Source organism: Sceloporus occidentalis, unplaced genomic scaffold (genome assembly GCF_023333645.1).
Source record: "Sceloporus occidentalis isolate IW3139 unplaced genomic scaffold, rSceOcc1.0.p SCAF_18, whole genome shotgun sequence".
Classification (NCBI taxonomy): Eukaryota; Metazoa; Chordata; class Lepidosauria; order Squamata; family Phrynosomatidae; genus Sceloporus; species Sceloporus occidentalis.
Window position 1 is genome coordinate 13,254,591 of NW_028316998.1, and position 12,910 is coordinate 13,267,500.

Below are 12,910 nucleotides of genomic sequence, written 5' to 3' on the forward strand. Positions count from 1 at the left end.
CCTGGGAGACCGGTATGTGCCTGAGCCCGTCGAGTCCGAAAGAAATTGAAGGAGGGGTGGAGGGGACCCTTTCACCGCCTCTCGTACTCCTATCTAGGCCCCTTAGTCAATGACGACGTGATACGTATGCTCCAGGAATAGGAGGGCATTGGAGGAGCTTTGGGCGGGGACAGAGAGTAAGGCTGACGGACACCAGAGGAAGCCAACGGCTTGCTTCCGGTCTAGGGGGGAAGCGGACGTGGCTGTTCTAAGCAGCTTCTAAGGGAGAGTCCAAGATCGGGGAGGCGGTGCCTGTGAGTGAAGGAAATGCGAGTCTGCGCTAGTCCTGACTAGTCGCTCGTAGGAGGATGCCACAACGCCATAACTTTCTACGCTACGTCACTTTTCAGAGGAAGACTGCGTAAAGTGTGGATTACCGAATTGGGGACTTGTTTCCTATATTAAACCAACAGGCTTCGGAAAAGTCTGCATGCACTCATGTGTGTAGCGCCATAATCTGAGTTTACTCAATGCTGTCAGTCAGCGTATCAGTGAAAAGCCAGATCGGGGTTTATTTTATATTCTTAAATGTTATTACTTTTTTTCAGGAGATTATGCATACGAATAATAAGCATATGTGTAGTTTGACCCCCCCCAAGAGATAAACATAACAACTCTTTAGTAGGCTATACTGGCAATCTGGCACAACAACGTCCCATACTTTTAAAACCCCCACTTCTGTGGTCATTATGAAGGGTCAACTTTGGCAGGTTCCTCCATCAAGTAGGTCTGACTGAGCTGGCTTTGAATAACACATAATTTAAGCAAACTCCTGACTACAAGGAAGCTACTACTCCCTCGTTTCACCACTACTTTTGTTTCAATAACCCATATTATTGCTTTCGATTGTAAGCTCACGAGCGCGGCGCTCATAAACCAGAGACTTTGTGTAAAAGTACCATTACTCTAGATGGCAAGTTCACAGGCAGGGTTCTCAACTCCTGTTGCGTCTATGAGTTGGTGTATATTTGTTATGTGTGCGTTGACTGTCCCATTTAAATTGTACGGCAATTGTGCTCATTAAATAAGATAATTTAACTATACAATACGCAAGGCCAAGCTAGGTCTTCCTGCAGCAAATGGTCATTGGAATTGGACCTTCATAATATGTAGTGAGGGTAACTCCCCAATTAGTGAATAAATCCAATTTACAGTACCTTTGTGCTGCCACTTTAGGCCTCCAGTTACATTGTTCCACACGCAATCTTTTGTTGTATTGCAATGTTACACGTTTTAAACATCATACACTGGGTGTTAGACATGTCAACATAGTCTGTACATTGCGTTGCTTTCATAGCTTATTAAATATTAATATCTAATAATAATATTAATATTAGATATTAAATACCTGCCAGTACTTCAAATGCTACCATCTAGTTTGTGACATACCCTTCTTTATGGATGTGCACTGGAAAATATAGTTTTTTTAATACGGTATATTCTGGTTAGCACAAGTGATCTTGTCATCCACAAATGTCTAGAGGAATCCACCATGGGTAAATCTGTTTCTGATTGTGCTAGTGCAACTTTCCTCATGGACATCAGATGTGACTCTTCTACAAAGTCTACTTCTGATGGTTTGTCAGTTATCTTCTATGAAGTACTCTTTCAATGCTGCTTTTGTTTCAGATGAGATGCAGTTTTACTTTATGTTAAGTAAAACATTCTGTGATCCAACCACTTCCTATACTTAATTGTTTAATAGAAGAACACCTTAAGCTTCCTCAACCAAGTGGCCTAAATGCCACAAAAATGAGGCCTTTAAGAACCAGTTGAATGCACATTTGACACACATACCCTTTTACTGTAATGAGGCTCGACTATGTGGGGCCACAATGAGCCCACAATATACCCCACCCCCCACACACACATTGAGGGAGTAGCAGCCTGCTGAAAAAGAGAACATCTGTAAATGTCAACTGGTGGCTGGGAGAGTCACAATAACAGGCCATAAGCAAGTGAGCGCACCATGTTAAATCGTGATATTTTGGTGCAAATAATTTTGTACAACTGTGATGTAAATACAGGGCTGATACATAATCGTGGCTATCCTGGCTTATGAACATATGTGTATTTTGATCCGCCTCATTTTGGGATAAAAGCCTAAGCTCATTTAGCGAGTGTAATCATAACTTTTAACATTACCTGCCTGGTGTGTAGGAGGATATTAAGTGAAATGAGTTCTGCTGTTTTTCTAACAGAAAAACTATCCTATCCACATTTTAGTACTATATTAGGGGCAACAATCTCATATCCGTCTCTTTTGTGCAGGGCTCTTGCTATCTTCAGGGCCACTTTTAATACCGATAGGACATTCAGTGGCCCCGTTGCATTCCTGCTTACCCCTCCTTACAGTTGCGATTGGGGTTGTTGCAGGCTCAAGGAGTAGTTGCTATGGTCCCCCAGGCTCTGGCTATCTTGACTAGTGCTGCTCTACTTTGTCAGACTTTCAAGTGATTGTTGGCCTCTGTGGGGAATTTAAAAGTCTCCTACATGACCATGTCCTCTATTCATGTTTTTATTTAAACAATGTGAATTTACTCTGTTGTATTTTGGTCTTCATGATGGCTGCGTGGTCCATTTTCCCCATTCCATTCTCCCAAGCTCCAGTGCTGTGCGCAGGGTCCTGTTTAGACCCCATGCATGTGCAGAACGTGCAGCAGAGCAAGACAAGCCATGGGGCAGACTACTATGATAGGAAAAATAATTACTTTGTCCCCAATAGACATTGAAGTTGCAGATATTCATGCACCTTTTGCCTTCACAGAGGGTTAGCATAAATAAATATTTTTTTTTAAGCCAGCGTCAGGTATGGAGATAGTTGGTTCAAAAGCAACCACACAATTATAGCAGGCCAGCCATTTAAGATCCATGTGTTAACAGTCTTTTGGTAATTAGTGAGGAATATAGACCCAGAGCTGAGAGTGAATATGGGCACATCTATGGTATACACAAAGGTGTTTACAGATGAAATACTAGATTTCTGTTGGTAAATACCATCACAAAGATTTATAATAGTGAATTGTAAAATGCAGGATTTGGGAACTTTAGCTTTTGATTTAAGGTAGATCACTCATGATCATCTTCTTATTGAGTCCCACAAACTCCTAGGGCCAATTTTGAATACTTGAATAATACAGCATGTGTTCTTTTTCTATCACATTTATTTGAGGTAGGTCACCTTTTTTTTTTAGTTTAGGAGACACTTTCCAATTTAACATACACTTGTAATTCTTCATACAAATATGAAACAGATTGCCACAATATAACAATGTAAGACAGCTCCCAAAAGATGTGTAAGGCGAAAAATAAAATCCATTTATAAAACCATGCTCCAAATAATAAAGTGTCGATATCCTGGCCACCGTAATTTTTCTCTCTAGAAAATGTGTATGTAAATTAGTTATACTCTGCTAATGTTTCTGCAACCGAAATATACAAAAAAAATTCTTAAAACAAAACAAAAGGATGCCTGCAATCTGTAGCTTATGGTATAGTACAATCTAAAAGGAGATTACTTGTGCCAGAGAAAGGAATCTTAAGATCTATGGCAAGGTCGTGTTGGTTTTAATCACAATACAGAAATTACAGTGTTTTGATAAGTTATTAAAATAAAAAAAAACCCAAACAGTAAAAACGCTTTCAAAATGGTTCTTGATTTTTGTTCCACATGACTTTTCTAAAAGGCATTATCCTCCATGGCATTCATTTCTGCTACCAGAAGGTTCTTTAGCAAATAACGGGCTTCCCACAAACTGCGGCTCAGTAAAAAAGAAAAAGTCTCTTGGCTCATGATGCCAGAGGTCATGCCAATGAATAATCTATTTGACCAGGGTTGGGGCTTTGTTTCGGTCAGCCACTGGTATGTTTGCCTGAATGTGCTCCCATTCTTTGAGGGTCTTGAGATGGATAGTGGATGTGGCCTGGGGCACGTAGGAAAGGTGGTGGCGCCATTGGAGGGAACATGTGTGGGCCATATCCTGAAGGAGAAAGAAATAGAATTCAGTCAAAGAAAAGCTACAAAACGTATACTAAATTGCACTGCGTTGTAAGAAACCTACAAGGACTCCATGTTAGTTTTCTGGCTGGAGCAGAGTGGGGTCATGTAAGGTCATACTGTGGAAATACTGAGCTCACTAGCACAGTGTGCGAGGAATGAAAGGCTCCTGACAAGGTTATGGTGTGATGAGATTGAGAATGCGAGTGTGCATTTGTGTTTGTAGGTCTGCAGCATGTTTTATGTTTACAACACAGTGACACATTCACATGTATAAAATGTGAGGGTAATTCAAGCTATTAAATAACACTTCATTTTTTCCTGCTGCCATTAAGAGCAAGCAGTCTATGAGGCACCTTAAGGACGCGAGGTACGTTACCTGGTGGTGGACCCCCCATGCCAGGAGGAGGCGGCAGTGCAATGTTTACCAATGCAGCGGACCCGTTAGGAGGGAGGTTAAAATAGTTAGCAGACGATTCCTCTTCTGTTGGTGGGGGAGGCAAAGCTGTGAAATAAAAAGAGTAAGACAGACATAAGCATCCTTACTTCTGCATAAAACCACTTTTGTTAAAAAGGAAGTTCCAGGGAAAATAATGTCAAGGTATCACTTTTGTTTAATACAGGTAACTGTGTGTTTGTGGAGATGGTTGAAGAGCACACTTAGGCTCCCAAGACATCCTTGTGTATATATTTTTCCTGCACATTTATTTGGCTAAGGAAATGTAGGGATACAAGTTTGTCATCCACACATTGTGACTCAGTTTAATGCTCTTGTCATTACCTTCCTAGATTTTCCCCAAGTACCTGATACTTTCCCCCCTGACATAGATTGACCAGAGGTCTCCTTTAATTTGAAAATTTACCGTATTTGCTCGATTATAAGACGAGGTTTTTTTCAGAGCAAATGCTCTGAAAAATACCCCTCTTCTTATAATCGGGGTCGTCTTATAATCAGACCTCAAAGTCTGACTATGAGACGACTAAGATCCAGATCCCCCTGTCTCAACCCCCCGCCCCACTTACTGGTACTTCAGAGTCCCTGGTGCGTAGCTGGGGCAGCGTGTAGATGTTTACGCGATTCGCGTAGACAACTTCCGCTGCAGCCGGAAGGAGGTGTGGCTAGCAGCGGGGGTTGTCCTCTAAGTGTCAGAGTGGCATATAGGGTTAAAAGGCATATCATGGGGCACAGTGGCATATAGGGTTAAAAGGCATATCATGGGGCACAGTGGCATTTAGAGGGTTAAAAGGCATATCATGGGGCACAGTGGCATATAGGGGGTATAAGGCATTTCTGGGGCAGATGTGCATAACTGGGGGGCAGGTTGGAAAATAGAAGGAAATAAAACCAAAATATTTTTCTCAATCATAGCTTTTATTAAAAAAAATAGTTTAGAGGAATTAACATTTACTGGTAAAACTTTTTTCCTATAGGGCCATCTTATATTCAGGCTTTTTCCCCTAAATGAATTAAGATTTGGGGGGTCGTCTTATAATCGAGTAAATACGGTAGATTGCATCATTGTACTCTATGGTGCATTTGTCAAAGCAGTCACCATATGAATGAGACATTTACATACTATAAACCAATCATGTTCAGTCATAAGTCTTCTTTTAAAAGCATCAAAATGCAGCGGCATTATAGAAAAGGTATGAATAGAACTGACCTCCCGGCAGACCAGGGACTGGCTCCAGTGTCATGCCAGAGTCGTTGGTGCCATCTCGCTCTCTTTCCTTCCCTCGGGCTGCCTGAGATCTGAAAAGGTAAAATGGTTTGTCATTCCTAATGCAAGCTAAGCAAGTCTACAAACGCCATTTGGGGTTATTTCAGTTTTTAAACCAATGCTGCAGTTACAGTTGTAAGAAAATGCTATACCAAAGCAGTGAAGTCCATTTTGGTTTATTCCAATATTTGTTAAGAAACATTTTAACCAAGAACGAGAAAAAGCCCCCCACCGAAATGGAGATACTGAATGCCCTTAACATCTAGACTGACAAAAACACAAGACACAAACACAGGATTTACACGAGTGCTCACCTTCCCCATTTGACATTAAGCCGTCGTCCATTAACAATTAACTTGTTGAATGACTTCTCTGCTGCCATCTCTGCCGCTTGTCTTGTTGCAAACTGAATGAAGGCGCATTGCTGTCTCTGAACTACCGTAATTGTCCTGATTTCACCAAACTGGTAGAAGTGATTCCTATCGGAATGAGAAGAGATAAAAAATAAAGTCTGTGTTTAAATCCCCGCAAATTATGTGAACAGGTACATAAAATATTAATACCCGCTGACACATAGGTTTGTAAAACTTTACCAACTTAAAAGGCATAGAATAAAAAAGGGTGTAAACTGATGATGATCAGCCAATATTTACAATGAAACACACTCACCTAAGCTCTGCCTCGGTGATGGTATCTCCCAAACCTCCCACATAAAGGGTGGTAATGGTCTTGTCTTCTGGAGTGTCTAGACGAGGCATAGTGGAGGCCCTTTTCAAAAGTTTGTCTGCCACGGGGTCATTGATGCCATAGTAACGATCTTTAATATTCTGGTCGGCTAGAGGGTCATCAGGATCAGTGGGCTTTTCATGCCTGAAAAAGTATGAACATAATGAAGAACACGATAAAGCTCAGCATGATTATTACCGCATTTGCTCAATTATAAGACAACCCCCCAAACTTTGAATATTAATTTAGGAAAAAGAAAGTCTGAATAAAAGACAACCCTATAAGAAAAAAGTTTTTCTAGTAAATATAGTTTACATGTGAATTCATATTTCATATTTAATTAAAAAAACAAACAGATTTTTGTTTTTATTTCCTTTTACTTGCCACTCTGCCCCCCGTTATGCACATCTGCCCCACAGCTTGCCACTCTGCCCCCCCCCAGATATGCCTTTACCCCCCTATATGCCACTCTGCCTTTTCAGACTCCCTGGTGTCTAGTGGGGGCAGCCGGTGGACGTCTGGGCGATGAGCGTAGACAACCTCTGCTGCTGCCGGCACTTAGGACACCGGAAACGCCGGCGCTCCATCATAGAAGCCCCCAGAGGAAGTGCCGGCAGCAGCGGAGGTTACCAGACAGGAGGATCCAGGTCCCCTGCAGCGCTGCGGGGGATCTGGATCTTAGTCTTATAGTGAGACCTCTATTTGAGGTCTGATTATAAGACGGCATTTACTCTGAAAAACCTAGTCTTATAATTGAGCAAATACCGTATATTCCATATGAGCTTATGTGGATTAGACCGCTACCTGTATGGACATTCCTCTCCTCTCTTGCACTCTCCTTTCACCCAGAAAGAGCAAATGTGCGGCCTGTTGCGCTTGTAGTAAGGAGTGGTACGTGCCAATTTCAACAGCATGTCACTGCTGGATGTGGCTTTCCCCAACGCACCAACTGGACGAGTCCCATCAGAATTGGAAATCTGTAAGAAAAGAAAATAGTATGTATCACTAGTGGCAACACGTGAAGAGTTTGTAAATGTAAGGCTTAATATCGGCATTTAACATACCCTGTTTTGTTTGACATTGAGATACGTTATAAGAAAGGACATTTTATACTGTAGAGTATGCTGCACACTCAATAGATTTTAGTGAAAGACATTCTCCCTTGGACACTGATCAAGTACTCGTAATAGTAAATGTACGAGCTCTGCTAAAGCCTTATTTGTCTAAACTGATGTTAATGGAATAAGGGCAAAGAAAGCCTCTTTAAGTAACAAATACGGGTTTGCAGCCCATAGCAGCAAACACACCTCTGTGTACATGCCTTAACAGGTAAACATGTACGTATTCCACTTAGATGCACTAGAAATTCAGCAGCCTCTCAATTCTTCAGATTTGGTGCAACAGAGTAGTAAATTACTACCCAATCACTTACCTCTCTCTCCATATTCTGGGTGTAGTACTCTTTATTGACATCAGATCTTGGCATTTCATCTTTTAGTGACATCCCTGTATCGCGCACCTGAATTGGCAAGCCTACAAGGAAAAACAAAAACACAATGTGGCATGATGTACATATCGACTGCTATATATGAAATGTTTTGACACTGCAGTTTAGTGTTAAATAGCTATATAGCATTAGAGGGCTGCTCAAAACCGAGACATTTAGGAGCCAGAAATTTCTATCTTTCAAGCCACTGAAGTGATACAGGTTGAGATTTGAGCTCAAAAGTCATTACGTTTTTAGGACACTAAATATTTGATTTGACTGCATGAATAATTTGATATAATGAGAATGCTACAGATTAGAAACTGGTGGTTTGAGACAATACATGTATCGCATGGTGATATCTGTTCTTCACAGATTTGACTCCTTAAAGGTAAATATCTTATATTGCGTGTCCAGTTAGATTTTCTCAACAAGATAAATACCCTTCTATGTAATAAGCCTATACACAAGAATGGTGTTTTAATGACTGACCATAAGCAATGTTCGGCTAGCTTTTCCTTAATACAAGCCGCTTTATAGAGTAGTTTTTAGGAGTCACCTACCATATTCCAGGTCCAAAAGGCAGGTCTGGCAAACATTCTTAAGTTTGCTACAAGTCTGGCACACCTCGGTCTTCTTAAAGCGCATGCGCACGCCAGGACACCAGCGGAATACCGTAAACGGACGGGCACAAATCTGGAAAGAACCAAGATGGACCATAAACATTGGTTTGTACCGTACATTGGTTATTTACGGTTAAAACATCACAGTAAACATTATGCAGCTATCGGTAGGAACAATTATACCGCTTACATATCCTACCAATATTATAACCAGTAATCCTCCATTTTAGTGAAATTAAAATTACTGTCTAGACTGAGAGCGTGATTAAAAATCAGAAGAAAGCAATCAAACCACATCTAACATTACCATTAAAAATAAAGTATCATTATGCACCCCACACCTTACCTTGCACTCCTTGCCATATTTCTCTTTGGTCTAAAGGGGGGAAAAAAGGAAATATTAATGTACAATGCAGATCCAAATACTCATCTACAGTATTTCACCTACCCATTGTTATGTTATATATTCTTCATAATGAAAAGGAAGACTAAAACATTCATAAAATAAACATGAAGGGGCCACAGAAATGTATCAGTTTATATTACTTCAAACACCAGCATCCCAGGGATCACTCAAAACAATGAATGCATATGAAAGTACTTTGTAAATGCCTCCATATCCATTGTTAAAAGCTGAAATTAACTTTTCAACCAATCAGTGGCACCCACTGAAATAAGCAGGAGTGCTTTCTGTTAGCGGGGGTCACATTAGACCCAGATCGTTCATTGAGACGGGCTGGAGACGGCTCTGAGTATATCACGGGGCAGGAGATGCCTTTTGCCAAACATCTCCTGCACGACAAATCCCTGGTGGGTGGGCTAATTATTATTAGGGGATTTAAAAGGTACCTCTCAGCTATCATATGATGACTGGGGTGTCCCTTTAACAATAATTTACATTTTAAATGGCTCAGAGACCTAAAAATGATCTCTACAGCTGATCTGCTGCAGATGCGCTATAAAATGCCATTTTTTGTTTCCACTTTGAGATTCTAATGCACATTTGAGCGGTCGAGTGGTCTTATCACCAAAGACCACCCTTTTCTGTTTAATGGCATGTTAGTGTGCTTAGCAGACCAACATAACACGAGCACAGATGGGTCTCACGCAGACGTTCCATTCTTACCTAGTGAGAGGTTATAGGACAGAACCCTACACCTAAAGGAGAATGAAAAGCCTGAATGTTCATTCACAGAACAGCAGGGCAACTTGGTAGAGACCCCAGAATATTAAAACATGGAGTATTCTGTCTACCCCTTGAAGGAGCGTAGGACAAAGTCACTACTTACCATTCTGATATATGGATTCTCCCCCAAACATGTCTGACACAGAATTGGGAAATCCTACATGAAAAAAAGAAGTTGTATTACAAAAGCACAGAAAAACAATGTATATTCAGATTGGAGGCATACAAATTATAATTAAACCAGACAACCGCAAACAGACCTAGGAAATCTGTGAATCCTTTCCTGAAAACAATTAGTTTAACTGATGCATACAATTTTCTAACCAAATACATAATTTCAAATATTACTTGAAAAATAATTAAAAAATCCCAAAGCCTTTTCTCCCTTCCCTGTACGATTACGATTTGAGAGGGACATAGCATATTAGAGAGCGACTTTAAGCCATATTAGAGAAACATAGCAAAATGCTAATAGTAATAATTACAACAACAATAATAAACAGTACATAGAACTGCTGGTTTGGATCTGCCAAACTGTTGGCAAAAATGTGTTTGTTTCCTGTAGATTTGCTATTATTGGTATTAATCCATACAGAGCGATAATCTGTTTGTATCCAGCAACTTTACTTATATTACACATACGTGTTATACGATTGCCCAATGTGCTGCATTGTTTAACCTTCGTATGCCTTTGGATATATGTATTTATTTTTTTAATTAACCTAAACTTGCAAAAAACTTACAAGGAAGGAACCACGAAAACGATACATAAATCACTTAACCAAGCAAATGTATTGCACTTCGAGATTTCGGCAGCACTGCTACCCCTGCTGTAATTGTGACTTTTTGGGGTAAATTCATAGCTCATACGCCTGTAGGTTACTTTCTACTTTAACCCAAGAAAGCCTACAGGTGATTTTGGATCTGGTTTTCAGTGCCTAGTTAGTTACACTGTACTTCCGCTGTTTCGCACGGTTTCCGGTTTGTACAATAGTTTTAATGTTACATTGGCTTAAAGGCAGATTCAGAATCACTCACTCCATTTACTCTGTATCGATAGGATGGGGCCTGGCCGGGTTTCACCAGAATCGGAGGCCTGATCGCACGACGGTAATCTCGCAAACCAGCCGATTCCGAACTCCAAAAGCCGGACAAATAGGACTGGCCGACGGCCCAGAACACTTACCGCATCCTCCCAGTTCTGTCGGTTGTACGTGTTGGATCCCAAAGACGTCGCCATTCTTCCTCAGACAACCGCCAGTAAACCGTACAGCCTAGTTTTCCGGACGCACATGCGCAGAGGAATGCGTAATCCACGGGCCGCGCTGATTGCGATTTTGCGACTGCGCGTAATAATGGGCGGGGCTAACGCGGACACATTCTTGCGCATGCGTATTGGAATGGTCGTGCTAACTTGGCCGTAGTCTGCTGAAAAAGCAATCTAGCGATCACTGGAACGCGGTGTTGGTCATTTGTTTCCAAAAGAAAGCAGATGGTTCAACAGCACCATGACAAAAGCCCCGATAGTTCACTTATATGTATAAAGTATAATCCATGCACTACTAAACTTGTGATCAGTAATAACGTGTTCCCTTATAGAAAAAATGTTCCCACCGTTTGTCTCCATGGCACTTGGTAGACAGCAGCCGCAGCACTGCGGTGTTTACTTAACATGGCGTTTCTGAGCCTTTTATATTATCATCTATAGACTGGGATTGGGTTTGTGGGAAATAACCTAATGGCAAAATACAAATGATCTCACAAATCTCATGTGAAGGCACAGTTAACTAAGTGACTCTATGACAACTATGACATTTTATCATGGGAGGGTCAGGACAGGCAACGTTTCTACCTAGCTAATACAGTGACCACATATTTCCAGGACATACACGTCCCATGTTGCTGAGTAACCCATGTGAAGCGCAGGCCTTCAGTATGTAGGATGTATGATTCTCTCCTGTGAGTTTATTCATTCCGCATGCAGCAGAGAACACGTTACATGTGCTGGTTAGAAATGAATGTGGCCATCGTACCTGGGAACTTCTGAGGTCTGGCTAGCCTTGCGGAACGGTGCCAGAACTCCCCGCTGATGTCAGTGGGCGGTCCTGCTGATGTTGGGGGCGTTCTCTCCGACGCCAATGGGTGTTTACCGCTGGCTTTGTGAGAAACACCCCCATTTAAAGGGGAAATTGCAGAAGTGGGGCGTGTCAAGACCTCACAATTCAGTGGATTCAGGTGTCCACGCAGAGAAGCAGTGCTTCTGGAGTCACCGGGTGAAACCCAGTCTTCTCATCTATTGTAGCCACCTTAATTACTGTCCCGCTGACGTCGGGGGCATTCCCGCTGATGTCAATGGGCATTCTCACCAATGTCAGTGGGCGTTCCCCATTTAAAGCTCCCCCAACCTGGAGGATTCCGATGGCGCTTCTCCAGGCCAAACCCAGAGAGTTCCTAGGTATATACCGTATTGGCTCGAATATAGGCCGCACTTTTTTCCCCCCACTTTAAGTCTTTAAAGTGGGGGTGCGGCCTATATTTGGGGTCTAGCGCCCGACGCCCGGGACATGCAGTTCCGGGCATCGGGCAGGCAGCAGGGTTAGGATACAGATCCCCCGCAGCGGTGCAGGGGATCTGCATCCTACTCTCTGATACGCTCAGACAGCCTCCCCTGCCATCACTTCCCACGGGGGGAGTCCCGGCAAGGGAGATTGTTAAAGCACATCGTGCAGACGTGCCGGCAGCGGAGGTTGTTTACGCGCATTGCCGCAGCCGGTGAATGTCCGCACGATGCGTTTTACCTCTGCCCCCAAGACTTACCAGAGCAGACTCCTGGGTGTTTTGCGGGGCCAGCGGGGGACATCTACGCAATACGCGTATACAACTTCCAGTGCCGGCACTCAGCAGATGTTCTATACGCGTATTGCGTAGATGTCCCCCGCCGGCCCCGCAAGACACCCGGGAGTCTGCTCTGGTAAGTCGGGGGGGGGGGGGGCAGAGTGGCAGCATATCTCGGGGGGGGAGGAGGAGGACAGTGGCAGCATATCTCGGGGGGGGGGGAGGACAGTGGCAGCATATCTCGGGGGGGGGAGGAGGAGGACAGTGGCAGCATATCTCGGGGGGGGAGAGTGGCAG

The 12,910-nt window shown here is 42.6% G+C and overlaps 1 protein-coding gene across 1 annotated transcript; it reads right to left on the minus strand.

Annotated features, from left to right (window-relative positions):
* Positions 1–3,891: 3,891 nt before the first annotated feature.
* On the minus strand, positions 3,892–11,018 carry LOC149302673 (pre-mRNA-splicing factor RBM22). Its single transcript, XM_089482282.1, has 11 exons — positions 10,965–11,018; positions 9,882–9,935; positions 8,939–8,968; positions 8,533–8,665; positions 7,916–8,016; positions 7,288–7,460; positions 6,427–6,627; positions 6,072–6,236; positions 5,701–5,789; positions 4,416–4,541; positions 3,892–4,019 (listed from the first exon to the last, which is right to left on the minus strand). The coding sequence occupies exons 1-11, from the start codon at positions 11,016–11,018 to the stop codon at positions 3,892–3,894; spliced, it is 1,254 nt and encodes a 417-aa protein (XP_089338408.1).
* Between the last annotated feature and the right edge of the window lie 1,892 nt (positions 11,019–12,910).